We start from the raw sequence: 22,005 nt of genomic DNA, 5'->3' as shown, positions 1-22,005 counted from the left end.
TGTATTATAAATTACTGCTGGAGAAAGAGCAAGACCCCAAGCTCAGACGTGAGCCAGATGTGAACTCAGAAGAGTCCTCAAACAAACCCCCTGCATCCCCGAGCCTTCTCAGAGAAGGGCAGGAAGAATGATGGAATAAGCCTGGAAGAGAAATTCTTGCACTACCATCTGAGCACTTTTGAGCTAAATTATGAGCTAATTATGCACTACATAGAAATTAGTTAATTACTAGAACTTTGTGTTCAAAGCTCCAGTGGCTATGACCTAAAAAGGTCAAGTGAAACCTAAGACAGACAAGAAAATGTGTACACTTTGACACTTGACAAGACAGCAAAACCCTGCTATAATGGGGCTTTTGTTAGATAGTCATGTGTGCGGAGTCGCCTGTGGTATAATTAGGGCACTGCTCTGCCCATCCCCCTCCCAAAGCAGACCCAGCAAAGTTGCTATACTTTGTAACCAGCTTGCAGCCTATGGTTTTGCACTTACCAAATTCATCCAAACTATAGTCTCGACCTCCATATCTGATTCTACTTCCATCTTCGGAAAGGATGGGTGGTGGGAAACCTTTGAATCTGGCTACATTTTGAAGCAACTGTGTTGGTCTCAACTGATCTCGCCAGGTATTTACTCCAGAACTGTGAATAACAGTCCACACTCAGAGTTATCACGGGGCAGAGAGGTTCTTCTTGGATTCATACACATATACTCCTATTTATTCTTACAGGCGTCCCCATGTAGTGACGGAGCAGGGAATGGGCTCTACCCTTTGGCTTTTGCTTAGAAATCTATTTCAGAGACCTAAAATCCACAATTAGTTTGGCCCCGGCCAGTTAATCCTTTTTTCCCCCCTCAGTTTTCCTCCTCCATCAAAATGAGGGGTTTGACTGCAATCACTGTAATCGTAATAGGCAAGCTCATAAACCAGAAAACACAAGCTGTATCTCATTAGATACCATAGAAAACACTTAGGGAAAGAGGGACATCACAAAACTGATCGGGGAGTGGGGTGGGCATTGCCCTGGACTTGGGCAATGCTGTGGCCCTATTCTCCCGAAGATAGTCCAGTTATTAAAAACAGTATATATCTGAGTCAGAGTGGTTCAGTGAAGTCAGGCACAGAAGTAGGGACCCAAGGCTTCCCCAGGTATTGATGTTAGATGGGACAAATTGTCTACTTTTATGGCCAGGACAACTTACACGCAGTATTGTTCAGGTATGCCGCAGTGGGACCCAAACCGGGAAAGGAATCGATTTTCCAGATCGATAATTGTTTCTCCCACCTTTTCGTCACGGGTAAAAGTGTCGTAATCGTAGACAGAAATTTTCAGATCTTTTTCTTGAGGTAAGTAGCAGCTGAGCTCATACATTCTAAATAAGCAAATGCAATGTTAGAATCTCCATGATTCTATCCAGACCTCTCAAAAACAAAACAAACAAACAAATAAAAACAAACAAAAAAAAACCCCCAGGGCTCTGGGGCACCTGGGTGGCTCAGTCTGTTAAGCAACCTACTGTTGAGTCTGGCTCAGATCATGATCTCACAGTTCATGGGATCAAGCCCCGTGTCAGGCTCTGTACTGACAGTATGGAGCCTGCTTGGGATTCTCTTCCTGTCTCTCTCTGCCTCTCTCCCACGCGTGCTCACATACGCACGCTCTCTCACTCTCAAAATAAATAAATAAATTAACCCCCCACCCCCAAATCAAGGCTTTCTGCAGAGAGTCCCCAGGCGGTGACTGTGGCTGCTGGAGGAGGACATGGTGACTGGGACAGCCAGGTGGGTGGCAGTGGGTAGGAGCACTTGAGAAGCAGTACGTGTTAGAAGTAAGAATAATGCAATGTTACATGCTTGCTCAGGGGGAGAGCTCGGGTTTAAATACATATGTCTGAATCCTAACCCTGCTGCTTACTAGCTGTGGGACCCTAGGCCAGTTACTTTACCCCTCTGTGCTCAGTTTTCTCATCTGTAAAACAGCGACAGGAATACCTACCATCCCATGTTGTTATAAGGGTCAGGCAAAGAAATGTTTAGAAAGCACTTGGCATGACTGCATTGCTGAAAACCCAGTAGCTGTGATATTAAAAAAAAGAAAGAAAGGAAGAAAAGAAAACCACTTGTTTTGGAGTTCCTCTGGTCAAACTAAAGGCTTTGAGAAGTCCTGCAGTTATTATCTGTTTTCACCCAGGTGTCTTGGTTTGAGGAAGGAATACTTTTTTTCTTGGAACACCAATTAATAGAAGACACACATTCTGTTGAACATGACCTGGATGTTGCTATGATGTGACGGGAATATACTGAACAATGGCTGAGCACACAGGAAAGGTTGCCCCTTTCTGAATTCCTGTCCCAGAACCCCTGAGGGTCTCCGCTGAGAAGAAAGTCACCCCCTAAGAATCAGCCTAGGGACTAAGAGCCATCCACAGGCCTGCAGAGGCGGCATCTCCTTTGAGAGGGGGCTCCACACACACACACACACACACCGGGCACAGATTGACTGAGCACAGCCTGACAGCGTCGCTTCCTCCCGGGGTGGGGGGTGGGGGGCGGGGGGGCTCCAAGCAAGACTTTTCCTGCCACTTAATTAAGCTGTGCTTGGCTCCTCAGAGACGCGCGATTCAGACAGGGCCGCCTTTCTCCCGTGAAAGCTGGCTTTCCCCTGCTTCCCTGTCTCCCTCACATGGAGCCCTCCTTCCTGCCCTGCGTGCCTTTTCCTGTCTAGACCTCAGGGCTGGATCAGCGGAAGAAAAGGAAAATGATCATATTGCCGTGCCAGAGGATTATTTCCATTCCCTGGCCCCGGCAGGCAGCTTTGGGGTGTGCGGCAGCGTGTGTGTGTGTGTGTGTGCACGTGCGTGCACAGGTGTGTGCACGCGTGTGCTCAGGAGCCGAGTGAGAGTGCGGTCCTGTGTGCGTGTGTCACAAGGTGTGAGTGTGTGTGAGGGAGAACAGTGCGTGCGAACCTGAGAGACTGTGATGAAGACGGGTGTGTGTGCACACATATGGGCGCACACACGAGAGAGTGCGTAAGGATGCGAACCAACAAACGAGTAGAAAAGAAGAGGATGGGCAACATATTAAAGCCAGAAATTAAAATATAGGCCACACATCAAACAAGAACAAAGTATTCTCCCGTTTGGCAAGGTTCTGGGAAAATAACACTGTTTTCACAAACGTTTTGTACAAAGACCATTTATTCTACAGGTGGTGGCTTTGCCATGAATATGAAGCATTACCAAGGGTGTTGGAAAAAAGCCTGGGGCTTGGTCAGGAATTCCTACCTAAATCTTGGCTCTGTCATGTACTAGCTCTGTCGACAGAGCTCTGGCAACATGCCCCTCCCCTGTAATGTGGGGCTGCTGACCTCTGCCCTGCCCTGCTGATAGGCTGACCATGGAATGAGATGGTGGCAGCCACAGAGAGCCTCACGTGGACACCACACAGATGCTACGGTCAGATGGCCTGGGTTCGAATCCTGACTCCACCTCTTGCCAGCTGGGCACATTAGACTCTTCCTCCCTGTGCCTCAGTTTCTTCTGTTGTCAAATGGGGATGAACAATAGCACCCCAGAGTTGTGAAGTTGAGATGTTTCATATAAATGGCTCCAGAGGGTGCATGCACCCAGGAAAAGTTCAGCAGTTATTAGCTTTTATTAAATGTGGATGCAGCCAGTAGCTGAAAAATCTGGGTGCTATTTAGAGGTGACTTGGATGTGCCCTCCCCTTGAGAAGGACCTCATCTCCTTGAAGAGATAGATGGGTGTAGCAGCCCAGAAACAAGTCTGATGCGGTAACGCTGGAGAAACTAATGCTTTTTTAAGAGTCTTCAGGAACAGAAGAGGGGCATTTGGACCCCATCATTTTGTGCCCCCTCCTCAGTTTTGGTAACAGGCACATTAATACATTCACTGGACCAAAATGGTGGGATTAGAATGTCCCAGAGAACAAGCACAAACTGGATTCGGGGAGTGAGAACCAACACGTGGCTACAGGTGAGTCACTGCCCATCCTTCTGGTCTGCAACCCACAAACGTATTGGACTTCTGGGTCTTGTCCCCTCCCCCTTCCCGGGGCCCTGGCCCCCTTGACCTCCCAGGCTCAGAGCAGATCTAAGAGAAGCCCATCTTATGACTTGGCTTTATTTTCTTCATGGCGCTTTTCACTTGCATTTGTGACCTTACGTGTTTATTGCCTGCTCTGCTGACAGTCCCGGGGCCTAGAACAGAGCTGGGCACATGTCACATCCTTAACTCAAAAGCCGTGGAGAAACGAAGGACAGAGAAACGTTTAGAAATGTTCGTTACCTGCCGAAAACCGGGTTGAGGGTGTTGGGGATGTAGTGGTCTCGATCTTCAATTACTTTTTTGCCCAGTGTTATTTTTATATAAGGGTCACACTGTGGGGACAAAACAGATGGCATGCCGTGTCACCGTCAGGTGCAAGTTCAAGGCAGTTTCCAGGGCAGACTCAGGTAGCCTCCACACCCGCTCCCACACTGACGAAAAGGTGGCGTCCGCGCCTCAGTTGAGGTCTGAGTAACACGGCCCTTGGTGCAGCAGACCGCCAGCCGCCTTCGGAGAAGTGGTGAGGGGTGAAGGGGTGGCGGCAGGGAGGAGGCACCGCGCAAATCTCCTCGAGGTCACATTTGTAAAATGAGAAGCATGAACCAGAGGAACCAAAGCCCCTTCAAGCTTTCGGATAAATCCCCATTGGGACAGTCCTCCTGAATACATTGCTTGGATAGAGTATCTTTCCCCTAGTGAGATAACAGACGCCCCAAAAGAAAGAACATGACAATTATTGTGGCTGATGACTGTAATTATCTTGCTACAGAAGAAGGCCCCACACCCAAACTCTTACCAGGCCATTGTTGTCTTGGGGCTGGAGCTCTAAGCCTCGAACAATGTAAATCCTAACCGTGCATTCCTGTGGGACGCTGTCAGGTAATTCCCGAAACTGCCTGGGAGGGGCCGGCACACTGGGGTCATCCGACAGGGAGTAGATTCTAAAGGAGCCCTAAGAGAGAGACACACAGATATCCTCACAAGGCCCCTGGTGACCTGGGCGGAGGACTCCTGCCTTCCTCTGCCACGCATTCTGGAGCAGCCACAGGGGCTGCCTTTCGTGAAGGGAACAATGTCTATTACACTATACACATTTCCAGTAGGGAAGGTAAAATGATGATAAAATAAGTATTTAACTGATTACAGAGAAGAAAGGGCAGGGCAGAAACAGGAAGACCAGGCACAAATCGAGGCAAGAGCTGGACCGGTATGGTGGCAAAGGAGGTGGTGAGGAGTAAAACCCTGCACATATTTTGAAGATAGGAATCAAAGTGATTATTTTTAATTTATTTTTTATTTTTATTTAAAACAATTTTTTTAACGTTTATTTTTGAGATAGAGAGAGAGAGAGAGCGAGCACGAGTCGGGGAGGGGCAGAGAGAGGAGACAGAATCCGAAGCAGGCTCCAGGCTCTGAGCTGTCAGCACAGAGCCCGACACAGGGTTCGAACTCACGAACTGTGAGATCATGACCTGAGCCAAAGTCGGACACTTAACTGACTGAGCCACCCAGGCGCCCCAAAAGTGATTATTTTTTAAACCGAGTAAAGTACTAAGGGTGATTTCCCTTTTCTGGTGTCACCCCTGTAAGCCCCCTCCCACCCCCCAGGCAAACTCCTGTTCATCCCTCAGGTCTCAACTAAAAAGTGTCTCTTCTTCCAGGAAACCTCCCTGATTGCCTCTGGGTTGGATGTGTCTTCTGCGCTCACCCCTGCTGCAGCACTGACCTCTGCATTGTGCTTGTTTACTTATTGTCTACATTCTTCATGAGACTGGGAGCTTCCTGAGGGTGGGGACTGGGTCTTGTTTATCACTCTGTCTCCAAGACCTAACACAGGGCCGGGCATGTCTATGGGGCACCATAAATGTTTTTTGAACGAGTGAGCCATCAGGCCAGCTTGACAGGCCATACATCATATCCTGAAATGAGCTTAATTAAGTACAAGAGAAAGCACTCAAGTTGGATTCCAAACATGTGGGTCTTAGTTCCAGCTACACTCATCCAGCAAAGCAGTGTGAAGTAATAAGCACTTACTACTATGTGTCGGGCATCAGGGACCCCAAAATGAACTCAAGGAACCCAGTCTGGCACAGGGATACTAGATAGGTTTGATTCTTAGGCCTTCTTTGATTGCTTGCTGGGAAGCCACAGTGAGAAGGATGCCGAGAACATGGGTAGGGTAGGTAGGGTATAGTGTTCTGATCGATTAGCAATGTCTGCTGTTGGAAAGGGTTGGGAAGTAGCAGCACAGGTGCCTGGGATTTGCGGGCTGTGGTCGGAGGGAGGGGCGGTCACGAAAGCCGATACTCCCAGTGTGAAAGGCGCTTTAATGGTGGCAGGAAGCAGACCTGTGGGAGCCCAGAGCGGGAGTGAGTCACTCTGCCAGAAGCAACCCGGGAACACTTCACAAAGAATGTGACACTTGAGCTGACCTTGAAAAGGATGAGTAGGAGTTTGTCAGACCACAGAGAGGGAAGGCAGAAGAGCCTGTCCCGAGGCTCCCAGTTGTGAGCAGACGAGGTGTGTCTGGGGCCTGGGAGAGGTCCTTGAGCAGCAGCGCACCAGGGCGAGGGAGCAGAGGAGCTCGGGGAAGGCCAGCTCTGCCTTAGGAAGGAGTTGGGACCTGAGCCATCGTGGAAACCCGACATCTTTTAGGAGTCAAGAAACATGATCATGTTGGGCTGCGTGGGGAATGGACTGGAGTAGGGCAGAAAGGTCAGGAAGTTGCCTGGTGGTCCTGCTGGAAGGCGGGGAGGAGGTAGTGGGGGCAGGGAGGAGAAATGAGGTCTTGACGACGCTGAATCTGCAGGACTCAAGTTTGGATGGCACAGGCAGGATGACAGAAATGTACTGAGAACGGCTTTGAGGCTTCTGGCCCCCACCCCATGGCCCGTTTTCTTGTCATCACCTTGTAGCATCCTTCAGATGTCAGAGGACATGTCCCTGCCCCAGAGGCTGGCTGTCCATTATCCTAGGTCTCTAAAGAAATTAAAGGTGGATTTGAAACAGAACAGAAACACACGTTGCTCACCTTAAACTCTCCTACCACAGAAGGATCTTCATTTTCATCGGATTTGCCTCGATACAGCTTGAAAGTATCCGAAAAGTCGGTCAGGCCGCCGAATTCTGTTACATCCTCCAGTTCACAATCATATACCTGAAAACCATCAACAGCTTCTTAATTTCTCATTAAAATGCAGGTGGGGTCTAAACCAAAAAGACTGGCAATACCAAGTGGGCGTGAGGGTGTGGATGCAGCGACGGGAACCCTCACATCGCTGGCAGGAATGTAGAAGGGCACAACCACTTGGGGCAAACATCTGGCAGTTTCTTATTGAGTTAAATACCCAGTGACTCTATGATGCAGAGGCTGCATTCCTAAGTGTTTATTAAGAAAAATGAAAACACGTCCACATGATACGAGAAGGTCTGAAGCAGCTTCATCCTCAGGAGAATGGATACACAAATCGCAGTATATCTGTACAATGAACTGCCACTCAGCAATAAGAAGGGACAGAGTACCGATACACAGGATAGCGTGATGGATCTCAAAACAACTGTGTTGGGCTAAAAAAGCCAGACGCACACAAAATACATCTGGTATAAGCCTATTTATATGGAGTGTAAAAACAGGCAAAAGTCTATGGTGATAAACCAGATCAGCTGTCTCCAAGAGTGGTGGGCAATGGTGGATAATTGGCTGGAAGAGGTGCACAGGAGCTCTCTGTGATGATGGAAATGTTCTCTGCCTTGTTTTGGGGGGCGGTTTACACGTAGACGCATACAACTATCACAACCCATTGAATGGATTCCTTTATTGTACGTAAATTATACCTCCATAACAGAAACAGGAGAAGAGGAGGAACAAGAATGAGAATGAGGGAGGAAAGGAGGGAGGAAGGGAGGGTGGTTCGGGGACTGATCTACCTGAGCAGTTTGATCATTTTTCCAAATTAGTGGTTCTTTACATGCTGGTGTTTCTTGAGCTGCACTGAGATGTTATGATAATAAGGTGAAAATATGTGGAGGTTTTCTACTTTGATAGGGAAAATCATTTTAATGGCTAGATATTTCTCATTTAAAATTTTTTTTCCTCCCATGCAATGTTCTGAAAACTTTAGCATTTGCTTCTACTTAAGCACATTAATTATAGCCTGAAACATGGAATGAAGAATTGGAAACTCAAAACATTAAACCAGGAGATCACAGATAGCCAGATCTGCCTAGCTCAACAGTTCACCTTCCTCCTGGACACATGTGTCCATGGTTGTGATGGTATGTTATACCCATGTAACAGAATCAACTTTTCAGCTGGTGAAATGGATGCCTGTTTGGAGGACAGGCATGTTGACATTTCACACTGTTCTGTAAGAGCATGACTTTTAGGGTTCCTTGGGTTGAACTGGATAATTGTTGGCCTAATTAGTGTGGTGCCAACCCATTCCCAACCCTCTGTCAGATGCCCTCAGCCCCAAAGTGGCAGTCACATAACCATAAATCAACAGCTGTCTTCAAGCTCCTGGAATCTTGGCAAAGCCAAAGCCTATTGCAAGAAGACTCTCTAGGAAGCCAGAGGTGCCCCGGGCCCCTCCCCATCACCCCCTTTTGTCTTCTACTTAGCTCTGCCCATGGTCAGTTGCAATGGATGCCATTCCCTCACCCACAGCAGCACAGGCCCAGGTACCTTGAGTTTGGAATAGCCCTTCTGAACATATTGTCCACATTTTTCATGTTCCCCTGTGGAAGCATAAAATTTGCTCCACCAGTCAACGATTTCTTCCTCCTAATGAAAGACATCAAAATGGAAAAACCTTTATGTAGTATTGACGTGGATTTCCAATCAGTGCAGGAAAACCCATATGTAACAGGTAAGAGAAATAGGTACTTCTGAACCTGAAACAGGGGAGATGATAGGATTTTTGTTTACATGTAGATTCAGATTCAGCATTCACGATTCTTCTACCCAGAAGCTACAGGTGAAATGACCATCCTTGGTGGGATCTAATGCCCAGATCTATAATAGATTCTTTTTTAAAAAAATATTTTATTTATTTTAGTTTTAGAGAGAGAGAAAAAGCATGAGTGGTGGAGAGGGGCAGAAGGATAGGGAGAGAGGGAATCTCAGGCAGGCTTCATGCTCAGTGCAGAGCCCCACATGGGGCTAGATCCCACAACCCTGGGATCATGAATGACCCAGCTGAAATCAAGAGTCAGATGCTCAACCTGCTGAGCTACCCAGGTGCCCCTAGATGATTTCTTACTATAGACACAATATATTCATTAGTCTGATTTTACTTTTTTAGCCTGTTGACTTGATATTTATATATACAAATTAATTAGATAAAACTTCCCTTAAGTTTTCCACTATTTCATTTCTTTAGTCCTTATAGCCAGCAATGCATCATAAAACAAAGCTAAGCTGAGAGGTGGAAAAACTGGTTCTAATTCCAGTCCCATCCTTTACGTTATAAGCTGTACTCTCACATTATAAGCCACATCGGCTTGGGCAAGTTATCCAACATCTCTGAGCATCAATTTCTTCATCCACCGAGTGGGTAAGAGCACTACCTGTTTCCATCTACTTCAGAGAGTTGTTTTGGAAATCAAAAAAGATCATTAGGAGAAAGAGCTTTAAAAATGATAAAATGTAAAACACAGTAAGGAGGCATTATGGGTCATTTAGACAAGTGGCTCCCAACCTGTCCTTGGGGTTTCTAATTCAATCAGCCTGGGGGAGTCCTGGGCATTCAGGAATGTTTCCTTAAATTCCACAGGCGATCCCATTGTGCGGTCAGTGTTCAGAACCTCTGGTTTAGACGGGTAGCTCTTGGTTGGGCAGAGGGGATAGCATATCAGAGTCACTTGTACAACAATTTAAAACTGCAGAAGCCTATAGTTTATTAAAGGCTGCTATAAGTTCCACTCAAATTTTTAACAAGAATAGAGCCTCATCAGACCCACCCATTGCTTATTTTAATATACCTGGGAAAGAGTGATCTTGCTGGGGGGGGGGGGGGGAACAGTGTCACCTGTAACATAGACTCTTAGTCTGGGTAGGGGGCAGGGAAGGAACACTCAAGAAAAGCTATTTCCTTTCTGTGTACCATAGACATGCAAACACACACACACACACACACACACACACACAATACAGAATTATTTCCCCTTTATAGTCAGTAAACTAAGCCTGGATTTTAAAAAGTTTCTTTACGTATCAGCTATAGGCAGAAAATCTAAAATGAATCTTAAATCTAGCAAAGCATGTACAATAGTTACCTTTTCTGTCAGCTGTTTATCACATATATGCACAGGAAGAGGGCAAACCGTGTCAGGTCACACAGATATGGAGACCCCATGAGCATCAGGTTTAAAGAGAAAGAAGAAGGAGAAATTAATTTTCATGCATGCTTTAGATGATCAACATTTTGATGGATTATTTAAAGTATTCAAGATGATCTCATAATTAAACACACCTTCCTGGTTTCTTCTCTGAAAACGTGCACATGAGTTACAAATAGTATTAAAATGGAAGGGTTGGAGGTAGCCACCCACATCCCATGTTCTCAAGGGTTAGATAATCTCATTGTCTGCCAGCACAGCGGTCACAAGACGGGAGGGATGGGGGTGCATGGAAGTGTGGCCACTCATCAGTCTGCCCCCAACCTTTCATTTCACCTAGCTCCTAAAGTATTCCCCAAATTGGCCTTATTCTTATCCCTTCAAAAACTCCTGTTGGGGGAAAATCATGTCTAGCATGGCTGCAACATCATCATGTAGCTGCCTTTCCTTGCTTTTTCCCCATGCCTCTGTTACAGCACCAAATACAGATGCGTCCATCAACACTGTTCGAAGATGTCAAGTTTCTCACGGTCAAATGCTTCCATCTGAGCTTCTGCATGGAGAATCCACCCCTGATCTCAGGGTGCATCCAAGAGATGAGGGAATGGTGAGCTCGGATGCTGGGCTTGACTTTTCTTTCCGTGCCTGCTGGTTGTCACCCAAGTTCACCTTCAGGGGCAGTCTGAGGAACTGCTTGCTATCTAGACCCCCTTTCTGAAATCCTAACTTCATTTCTCATGTGAGGAGACAGCAGCTCCTCATTATAGGCCCTTCCTGCAGCTGTTGTATGAGGCGGCCACAGGGCTTCCTCTGTTAAGCGCCCCTTGGTGTTTTCTGATTGGCGTTTATTCAGTACACAGCATTGCCAAGAGAGGCAGAGAGATAGACAGATGTAACAGTTTGTTATATTAGATTCATACCAAAGCAGGATTAAAGGTTAAATCGCAGCCAGATTGAGATTTTGGAGAGAGGGACTTTATGCCAAAAGTACATTCACATTCTGAATGGTTCCTGAATTTTTAAAAAAGATTTTTAAAGTCTGTTTATTCACATCTATTTTTAGCTATCTGAAATCATTTCCAAGAAGAGAATAGTTTATGGTTTAAAAAGCGTGACTCAAAACAAGTGTCTGGTTTTAAAAGTTAGGATTAATATGGGAGAATTTATTCACGCCCATTTACTCAGGAGTTCATGCGGAAAAGGGATGGGAGCATCTCAAGAAGCTTGCTTTATGGTATCTGCATGGCAAGAGTCTCCCCGAGCTTCAAACAATCACATTTGCTTAAAGATCACCTTTCACTCCAAAATCTAGTATTAGAAGGAATCTGAAAGGAGAATTCAAGTCTTCAGACCAAGGTCCCCGTGGTCCCAAGCAGCTTCATGCATTTTCTCATCATACATACATGCACTGTCGTTGGAGAAGCCATTTTGCTGAGTGCTGTTGACATACTGCTTAAACACTGGAATTGGAAGGTAATTGTTGAAATGGCCATGTAGGAATGCCCATGTCATCTGGCTAGCACTTACCAATTTGCCCCAGGCACCACCTTTCTTGTGGTAATGCTGAGCCCATTTAAGAACTCCCAGAGATCCGGGGCACCTGGATGGCTCAGTCGCTTAAGAATCTGACTTTGGCTCAGGTCATGATCTCGTGGTTTGTGAGTTACAAGGCCCATGTCGGGCTCTGTGCTGACAGCTTGAGCCTGGAGCCTGCTTCAGATTCTGTGTCTCCCTCTCTCTCTGCCCCTCCCCTGCTCACACTCTGTCTCTCTCAAAAATAAACATTAAAATTAAAAAAATAAATAAAAAGGAACTCCCAGAGATCTCACAGGGTAACGGTGTGAGTTTCTGTAAGCACAGGACAGTCACCCAAAGCCCTAGCCTCCAGCTCACATCAACAGCAGTTAGTTTTGACTTACTCTCTCAATTTACCCAGATTAGTGGTAACGGACATACATTACACATATATCACATGTACATGTAATGCACGCACATCATGTACATGTAATATAGGACATCAGCAAAGTTGTTATTATTTGCTCTTCCAAAGCTCAACTTCATTCATTTGACTTTGCCGAGATGTGTACTGTCTTCCCTAATGTATGGGTGGAGTCAGTTTTTGAGGGGAGATTCCAACCGGCCTTTCCTAACACAGTGTGCCTCAGCTAGGTGTTAGCAGCACAAGCTGGCTAAAGTCATGTACAGTATAGTAGTCCCCACTTGTCAGCGGGGCATACGTCCCAAGACCTTTAGTGGATGCCTGAAACTGCGGGTGGAATTGAACCTTGTATATATTATGCTTTTTCCTATACACACATACCTATGATAAAGTTTAATGTATAAATCAGGCACAGTGAGAGATCAACAATAACTAATAATTAAATAGAACAATTATAACAATATACTGTAATAAGTTTTGCGGCTATGGTCTCTCTTTCAAAATATCTTATTGTACTGAACTCACCCTTCTGATGATGCGAGATGATAATATGCCTAAGTGATGAGACGGGTGAGGTGCGTGACATAGGGGCTGTGACGCAGTGTCAGGCTACTATTGCCCCTCTGACACTGCGTCAGAAGGAGGACCGTGTGTTTTGGGACAGCAGTCGACCGCGGGGAAAGTGAAACCTCAGATCGGGAGGGAGGGGGGGGGCGCTGAACAATGGCAGTTCCGAGTGCTACCGCCTCCAATCCTGTTCCGCTGCAACTCAGATTCTATGATGTAAACTAACCTTTCACAATGTGTTGTTCCAGTAGCCCAGTCATCGGTCAACTACTGTTACGAAATGAGTGACAATATCAGCAAAGATTGGCCTTGATTCTTCTTGATCCCCCATATGTAGGGCTACCGAGGACACAGCAGGCACGAATAAGAATTGTTTGGCCATGGAAAGTAAGAAAACTGGAGACAGGTTACAGAACAGGATCTAAAACTGCCCTTTTCCTGGGCCGTTGTGAAAACGTATTATCAATCAAGGTTCTTAAGTATACAGTACTTAATTTCTCCCTAGGCCACCACTGTTTTGGTGGGAATATGTGAGGTCGTTTGCAGAGCAAATGTGGTGTTTCGCAGATTTGATATTGTCATTTATGACTGTGGAGGATTCCCAGGGAGCAGAATCAAATGCACTGCGACACAGAGCTGGCTGTGGAGACCACATTTCATATGGTCCAGTTGTTAGTGAGCTTAATGAAGTGGGAAGGAAGTGAATTTTTTAAAAGGCACTGTTTATGGACATAACATATTAAAGTGCAATCATGTGCATTTTTTGGCCAGTTTGCACATTAAAACATGCTGTGAAAGTCCATCCTAAATGCCAACACAAACAGGGAGATATTTGATGTTTTCTTTTTTCTGGACTGAGACCTTTCTTCCCCCCACCCTCCCTTTCCTTCTTGTAGAATTGGCTGCGATGGTTCTAAAATAGGGTCCTGAGTGAGCATTTCCACCAATTTCTTCACCTCAAAACCACAATGAATATAAAAATCTTAGATAACCCACACACGGGCAAATAGGGTCATTAAAAATCCATGACATTTCTACTTCATGCATGCACCCCTTCTTTGGAATGTTCAGTGCTACAAACCACTTCCTGAAATTTCCCTTTCTAGCAAATGGTATCATTCAGACTGTTCACACCAATGGTTCTCAGACCTGCCTGCACATTAGAAGCGCTTGGAGAGATTTTTTAACATACTGATGTTTACTAGGTCCCTCTTCCTCTTGGAGGGTGGGGCCTGGTCCCGGGTATTATTTTAAGTATCCCGGGTGACCCAGGGTAGAGGACATTAATCTACACAACGTCATTTAATTACTGATGAGTGTGAGATTCAGATTCTTTATTCTACCTCCATAAATTGGCTTGGTTATTATTATTTTAATTGCATTGAATGGCGGTATGCCTGAATTCGCCCAATGCCTAGGCACCTGGAAAATAAAACTGATATTATCCGATGATCAGTTCTGAAACCTACCTTTGAAGCCAGTAATGGTTTGGTGTCTTCTATTTCAATAATGACGTCCCGGCAGGGTGGGGTAGACAGAAGGGAGGCTGCAAGACAAACAATTTCTCACCCAAGATACTTAGGAAAAAAACAGTACTGAACATTCTAGTTGAAGTTCAAGTTCAGCAGCCACAGTGGAAAGTAGACTTTACTCATGGGTAGGACTCACTCACTGAGTGTACAGGACCATCCCCGAATGGAGAAGGTGACCCAGTAACTCATCACTTTTCCCAAAACGTGATGTAGGTTTAGACATTTTCTCTTGTCTTGGACAATTAGCCCAGTACCTGTACACAGGAAGTGCTCAAAAAAGAACGGTTCAATTGTGTCAAGAAAGACCAATGTCTTTAGAGGACATGAGCGGAGAAGGAAATCCACATCGGAAGGAGCTTCACCTTCTTAGAATCTGTTCCCAAGACACAGCAAAGCAAAGCAGGGCAAACAGTTGCACATTTCAGGCCTGAAGCTGCAGGCGGCTCATTCAGCTCCGGTTCCCACGGTGGGAGCACAGGGAAGAGGCGTCACCCTGGTTTTATGCAATTCCCAGAATACGGCTGACCCGGAACAACACGGGTTTGAACTGTGCAGGTCCGCTTATGTGTGGAATTGTTTCAATACACTATGGTACTGTAAATATATTTTATTTTCCTTATGATTGTATTTTTTTTAAATTTTTAATGTTTATTTTTTGAGAGAGAGACAGAACATGAGCGGGGGAAGGGCAGAGAGAGAGAGGGAGACACAGAATGTGAAGCAGGTTCCAGGCTCTGAGCTGTCAGCACAGAGCTCGACACGGGGCTTGAACTCACAAACCGCGAGATCACGACCTGAGCTGAAGTCAGAAGCTTCACCGACTGAGCCACCCAGGCACCCCTTATGATTTTCCTAATGTCTTCTTTTCTCTAGCTTATTTTATTGTAAGAATCCAGTGTATAAAATATACAACATACAAAAAATGTGTTAATGGACTGTTTATGTTATTGGTATTTAAGGCTTCTGGTCAACAGGAGGCTATTAGTAGTTAAGCTTTAGGGGAGTCAAAGTTGTACATGGATTTCTGACTGCATGAAGGTCAGTGCTCCTAACCCCTGCGTTGTTCAAGGATCAACTGTATTTGTGGCTCCGGATTTTGGGATTAGTGCAAGGGCTCAGGGGTAGCCCCTGGGCTCACCAGGTTTGCTTCCACTCAGCCTAGGGCACGGGTGTGGGTGAGGAGTATGTCTACCCTTTATGGAAGACGGCATTGGGCAGTCAGACATTCAATGGGAGGCCAGCACCCAGACAGAACAAACTGCAAAGCCAAAAGAACTTTCTGTTTAACCCACCCGTGTAGGACCACAAGCAGGGGAGGGAAGACACATTTTAGGTACATACCACGTGCCAGGGAGTGGACTAAGCCTTTTACGTACTTTATCTCATTTAATCCCTCAATAATCCTGTAGAATATGCACCATTATCCCCATTATAAAGATTAAAAAACGAATCGAGGCTAAGAGAATCCAAGTTACTCGCTTCAGGTTAAACAGCCAGTAGGAAGTGGAAGTAGATGACCTAGGGCTGTCTGACCCCAGAGCTTGTGTCTTAACACGCCAGCGCCCAGGGCAGAGTAAATGCTCAATGAAATGGGAAAGGATTAGGGGGACACTGGGGAGACAGGGAGAGTGACATTTACTGAACATCTGCGATACTCCACTTGCTGTGCTAGCTCATTCGATATCCACGCAGCACCCCCATCCCTACCAGCAGTCTCTACATTTCCAAAACAGGCTCCCCCCAAAACTTCTGCCAGCTACAACACAGGACGTGACAGCCAGTTGGGTAGGTGTGCGGGAACACAACTGTATGCAAGCTCCTTCTTAGCAGTTCTCTGCTTTACCAGCCTCACGTAAACAAAGCCTCAAGGCAGGAGGAAAGCTATTCTGTATGCTTCTGACACTAGGCCAGCCAATTACATTCCTCAACTCTTACTCTATTTTTGGTTTTAAGAAAGTACCAGATTCTAGTCTTGGGAACATTATGCTTTGCCCACCCCATACTCCTTATGGATTTTCCTTTTCAAAGAGTTCTCTGAAACCTTGACCATATTTCACATTAATTACAGAGTCACTAACCAGGAGACCTCTGCCTGAGCCCCATCCTACCCTCCCCCCCCGCCCCCCCCCGCCCCATAGACACCAACAAGTCCACACTCGGAGGCCAGAGAAAGATTGCAGAATTTGTGAATTCACATATTTGGATCAAATAACTTTGTCTCATGAAAGCAGCAGGGGCAATGCTAGGACAATGGTTTCTCTCCACTGAGTAACCCCAAATTAAACAATGCTGCAGTTATAGTAATCCTTGTTGCTATAAAAAATGTTGCTATTTTAGGTACTATCAATTCAACACAAAATGCTTGGCATGGGAAATTTCTGGATAAACTCATGTAGGTTTGTTTTTGCCCACGTGTGATTGTGGATTTTATTTTAGCCTCTTCTCTGAATCAGGGCTATAGGATGCTGAAACAGATGAGTTTCAGATGCTCTGTCAAATCAATACCAAACCTTCTGGAAGATTAACTAGAACTGGTTAGCAGGACAGCTGCTTAAACAGAAGACATCTGTTTCAGTCTTGAGGCACCGAAGATCAGCTGAATGAATGTGTGATAGTTCCCCACGGCATCTAATCTCATGAAGCCAGGGGCCCTGGAACTTTGTTCACTATGCTGACCCACTCCCCAGCCCCTAACACGGACCCTGGCACACAGTAAGCTAAAAACAAGTCATTATTGAATGGGCAATAGCAAAATGCTACTCATTAGCTGTTATTTATTTGGAGCCCTAAGGTCAGCACCATGCCCCACTATCATTTACCTACGAATCATGTGACCTACGGCAGACAAGTCCCCAGCTTTTCCTCCGCGGATAACAATGAAATAGTATCTTTCCAATGACATCGCGATAACGGGATGCGATCATGAGGATGACAGACAGAAAGCAATTAGAAATGAAAATCCTCCCCCACCCCCCTTCACTGCTCAGGAGGGGACCGCTGTATTTCTTGCTCAAAGCATTTATCACACTGACTGCAACTACTCATTTCCTTGTTTGTCTTCTCTGCTTGACTACATGAAAACATTATGAAGCACTTAACATCTCCCGAAGAGACAGCTTATGTTCAGCCAGGGATAGGTTACTTCAGAAGGTAACAGTTTGGGCGCTGGATGCCGCCCCCCGCCCCCAAACAAGGTGGGAATTCAAATCTAACTTTACCACCTACTAACTATAGCACCTTGGGAAAGTTACATAGCCCACTGGAAATCAAATGAGTTCTTCATCTGCATGAATATTTTTTATCTTGAGGAGGTCTGTGAAGATTTAATCAGATCTCACATGAAAAACCCAAAGGGATATTTATAGACCTGAATTTTACCTTTTAGCTGTGGCACAAGATCCTCCTTTCCCGCATAAGGGTCGCAGCGAAAGCGGTCCAGGCGGTCGATGGTGCACTGCCCAACGACAGGCTTCCGCCCAAACTGCCTGTGGTCAATGACCTTGATCACCAGAGGAGGCATGTACAATTCTTCCTTGGGCAAGAACTGGGGATTCACAGAGGTAGGCGTCACTTCTCTGTAGCAGAACTTCCCAGTAAATTCTCCCAAAGGGACCAACCCAGACTTTTTGCCTGATTGGTATAGCCCCGGGGACTCACAGTATGTAGTTCAGGAATATATGTGCTAGGCAAACAGCATAGTGCTTCAGGATGGGAGCTGCGAGCCAGACGGCCTGGGGTCAAATCCTGGCTCTGCTACTAGGAGTCGCTTGGCCTCAGGCAACTTTTCAAAGCCCCAGTTATCTCCTCAGTAATAGGAGGGTTGTTTAATTGATGTATGTGAACTGCTTAGAATAGGGTCTCAGTGCCCAGTCACAGGATGCAGACTCAGCATTTAAAAGAAACTGAGATCAAACTGAATCTCCAAGGGAAATAACTGTGGCTTGGGAATCTTTTAGTCTTGGAAGTTTGGTGTCCAAATGGAATGCTCATTTTTCCTCGACTCCTCCTGTTCTTCCTTGTGGAATTTGGTGGCCTCGATGACATTGCCTGATTAGGGAATCATGGGCTGGTCTTGGGGTCTGCCTGGTATGTGGTTCAGATACATTTCCATCTCTGGCCTTGCAAAGGAATCGAAGTTGGGGTTGACTGAGTGGCTTTTCTCCTGCTGACTGAGACTAGATTCAGACTAGAACGTGGGGGGTGGGGGAGGGGCTGGGGAGCAGGCAAGGGTGGGCGGAGTGGCCTGGGGCGATCACTTCCCGATTGGATTCGGGCTTGCAGCACTCCATCTGCACACTGCAGGGGGGAGGAGGACGGCTTTGCAGCCGGAGGAACCTAAGTCCAAACTCTGGCCGCCTACTTGCCAGCTACGTCCCTGGTGTAAATTACTTATCTTCTGGGTTTCCGCTATAGTGGGTGTTTAAGGAGTGAAAAATGCCTGTCTTGCAGGGTGAGAGCAAAGACAAAAGGCAGGGAGTATGAAGGCAGCCGGCACCCAGGGCTGCTGCTGTCGCCTCTCCACATACCCACTGCCGCACAGAAAGTGTGGCCTGACACTCACTTGCAGGACCTGGATAAGGTGTCCCCCTCTCTAGGTCTCAGTTTCTTCATCTGTAAAAGCCCAGGTTAAATCACGGGACCCTAGAGTTTGAGAATGGTGTGCTAGCGACACCAAATGACTAGGGAGAGAAAAGGAATGTGAAGGTCCTGGGCTTTCTACTCCATCAGAGCCAAGGAAATGCCTTGATTTTATCTCTTTGATATAGTACAGTAGGATAAGGATTTAACTGCTTTAAAAGCGGGAGGACTGGGTGACCTCTTCTTGCTCCTATGGGGTCCTATGATGGAGGACCGTGAACCGGATCTGACACTGTCCCATATTCCGAACCACCCGTGGAGCAAGGTGGGTGCCTTCCAGAAGCACCTGGAGGAGGGGTGCAGTCACGGGCTGTTAGGGCATGGCCCCACTGCCCCAAATGGGCTCCGCACCTGCCCTTCCCCAGCCAGCCAGTGCCTATCTGGAGGCTTCTAGTCCATACACACTTGCAAGGGCAGGACTGAGGGTTAGTATTCTGCCCTCAGGGGACTGACCCAAAGCCTGAACCTGGTAGCTGAACAGATGAAAAGTTTATTCTAGAAATACGTATTCTCATAAATATTTCTGTATCACTGGGGATGTCTAAAGCTTCAAGAAATCATCACTATGGTATGAGAGTCTAAGGGACAAAAGTCACTGGCAAGCTGAATCTAAGGCAGGGTTTTTCTATTTGCTGTCAGAGTTTGGAAATATATAAACTTTGTGTGTGTGTGTGTGATTATATATATATATATATATATATATCCATATTTCAGATAAAACTCAGGTACTCAACACACATGGACTATTACAATCTTGATACTGTACCACTTTCATGAAGAGAACAGAACTTGGGAAGTTGGGTGTCTTCTTAAGGTTTTTGATCACCACTGATTCTACCCTTTCCCCTCCACACTCCACAATGAGGCTGGGGGATGTGATAGAAGCCATCTGGTAGTTCTTCATATTTCTTAAGCCCCAAGCTAGAATCTAAGAAAACAATATAAAGAGATAGAAAGAAAACCCAGTATATTAAAAATAATATTCAAAGGAAACATTCTTCCTTAATAACAGAAATTCTTTAAGGTTGGCTTGTGCAGATTTGCCTAAAATCTCTGAGACTCTTATTCTGGAAAGCCTGTAGGTCATGCAGAGAAAGTGGTTTTGCCCCTTTTCCTCTGCCTGAGCTGCTAAAAAGCAGAGCAGTGGAGAGTGCAGGAATCAAATCCTGGCTGTGAACCCAGGCAAGTTAGTAACCTCTCTATGTCTCATCTGCAAACAGGACTGACAGCATTATCTATCACAGGGTCATTCCGAGGATCAAGTGTAAACTTCTTAACACAGCGTCTGACATGTAAGCATTCAAAAATGATAGCTGTTGTTTAAAGCCATCTGTTTGGTCTCTGGAAACTCTTACCAAGACAGCTTGAGAATGGAAATCTCAAGGTAACATCAAGGAAGAGACCTTGAGAACGGACCAGACACTGTCCATCAAGCTACCTGTTAGCTCCATCAGCCTGTGTCCGCCCTGATTGTCTGGCATGTCAGCATTTCCTGTTACTCCCATGCCTCTCTCCACCTTGAGTCCCCTCTTGAGTCTCCTGCTCTCTGTGCACACGCGCACACACACACACACACACACACACACACACTGCTCTTTGCCTTCCCTCTCCCAGCTCTCCAGTGGACACGGAAAGCTCAGAAATCTCCTGGATCCCAGTAAATGAGAACCCCAAATTCCCTCAGTAAGGCCGGAATTGACCTGTTCTTCTTGTTTCAACAAGCCTTCTATGTCCATGAATATTTCAGATTTTCGGACAAATGCTTTAGGAAGTTGGGCACAGCAAGAGAACAGGTGACAAGATTTCATTTCCCAGGTGAAGGATTCCAGTTCTGTCGCTATGTCATTTGACTTGATCCATAAAACTTAGGGAGCTGCATACCTCAATGGCAGTGAGCTGGACCACAGGTCTGATCCCCTGGGGAACCATGTATAGATTTGGTGCCCTTTGTGAGGGAAGGATGGGAAGGTTGGAGCCATCCTGTAAAACAAACATGGAAATGTCAGTGCCTCTCTTTAGTTCAAGGGAATGGTGTCGTGGGTTATTAACAAGTATTTTAAGCAGTTGCTATGAAAGAATATGTGAGAACTCAGTAAGTACCTTGTGCCTCAGAATCAGTTCTGCGGTTACAAGGACATCCCCACAGGCTTTGTCTCCATTCATTAAGGGGTGCCAGAGAAGTTTGGGTGTGATATCCATTTCTGAGTTTAGCTTTACCAGAGGGGAGCACAAGCTTCGTCCTAAAAATTCATCTTTGCCCTAGAGAAACAAACAATCCTTAAATTCCCCAACAAATATCCCTATAAACTTCCATTATTCCCCAAGCCATCTTAGAAATTCTAAATTACCTACCACTTGGTCATTGTCAAAAAGTTCAATGACAACTTTGGGTGGGTTCTGTAGGACTGTCTGGGGCTCCCCATAGATTTCAATTTCATCAAATATAATCGTTTGGTCCCATGTGGGATTCAGAGTTGAGTGGATGATCTCAGTGGTTTTGCTTCGATGGAGGAAGGAGACATGAGCATACGGATCTAAAACAGAAGAAGAGAGGGGCGCCTGGTGGCTCAGTTGGCTAAGCGTCTGACTTCTGATTGTGGCTAAGGTCATGATCTCATGATTCATGAGATTGAGCCTTGTGTCGGGCTCCGTGCTGGGCTCCGTACCTGCTTAAGATTCTCTCTCTCCCTCCCCGTTGGCCCCTCTCCTGCTCACATTCTCTCTCTCAAAACAAAAAAAAAAAATAAATAAAAATAAAAATAATAAAAATAAGAACTAAAACAGAAGAAGAGAGTAACAGTGAGGCCGTGGTTAAAGTCCAGCTCCTCAGGACCACTCATTTCAATTGCATGTTCTTCCTCCAGGTGCACTGATCACAGACCCTCACCACCACCTGGGAGATAGATTGCCGAAGCAATCATGAAA

General features: G+C 46.0%; 1 protein-coding gene across 3 annotated transcripts in view; it reads right to left on the bottom strand.

The window, feature by feature from the left end:
- The window catches only part of MYOF (myoferlin), a 154,013-nt gene that overhangs the window by 16,741 nt on the left and 115,267 nt on the right, over positions 1 to 22,005 (bottom strand). For 2 of the 3 annotated variants that reach the window (XM_060642008.3, XM_060642010.3), the window contains 13 exons: positions 21,433 to 21,614; positions 21,181 to 21,339; positions 20,962 to 21,060; positions 19,847 to 20,008; positions 17,821 to 17,986; positions 14,380 to 14,456; positions 10,342 to 10,353; positions 8,750 to 8,848; positions 7,097 to 7,222; positions 4,862 to 5,017; positions 4,306 to 4,397; positions 1,201 to 1,371; positions 490 to 638 (listed from right to left, as the gene is read on the bottom strand). In XM_060642008.3, the coding sequence (XP_060497991.2) occupies positions 490 to 638; positions 1,201 to 1,371; positions 4,306 to 4,397; positions 4,862 to 5,017; positions 7,097 to 7,222; positions 8,750 to 8,848; positions 10,342 to 10,353; positions 14,380 to 14,456; positions 17,821 to 17,986; positions 19,847 to 20,008; positions 20,962 to 21,060; positions 21,181 to 21,339; positions 21,433 to 21,614 (1,650 nt within the window). The remainder of the gene's footprint in view (positions 1 to 489; positions 639 to 1,200; positions 1,372 to 4,305; positions 4,398 to 4,861; positions 5,018 to 7,096; positions 7,223 to 8,749; positions 8,849 to 10,341; positions 10,354 to 14,379; positions 14,457 to 17,820; positions 17,987 to 19,846; positions 20,009 to 20,961; positions 21,061 to 21,180; positions 21,340 to 21,432; positions 21,615 to 22,005) is intronic. The other variant, XM_060642009.3, reaches the window with a different exon arrangement.

The sequence above is a fragment of the Panthera onca genome, chromosome D2, assembly GCF_046562875.1.
Source record: "Panthera onca isolate mPanOnc1 chromosome D2, mPanOnc1 haplotype 2, whole genome shotgun sequence".
Classification (NCBI taxonomy): Eukaryota; Metazoa; Chordata; class Mammalia; order Carnivora; family Felidae; genus Panthera; species Panthera onca.
This window is presented reverse-complemented; position numbering and strand designations above follow the sequence as displayed.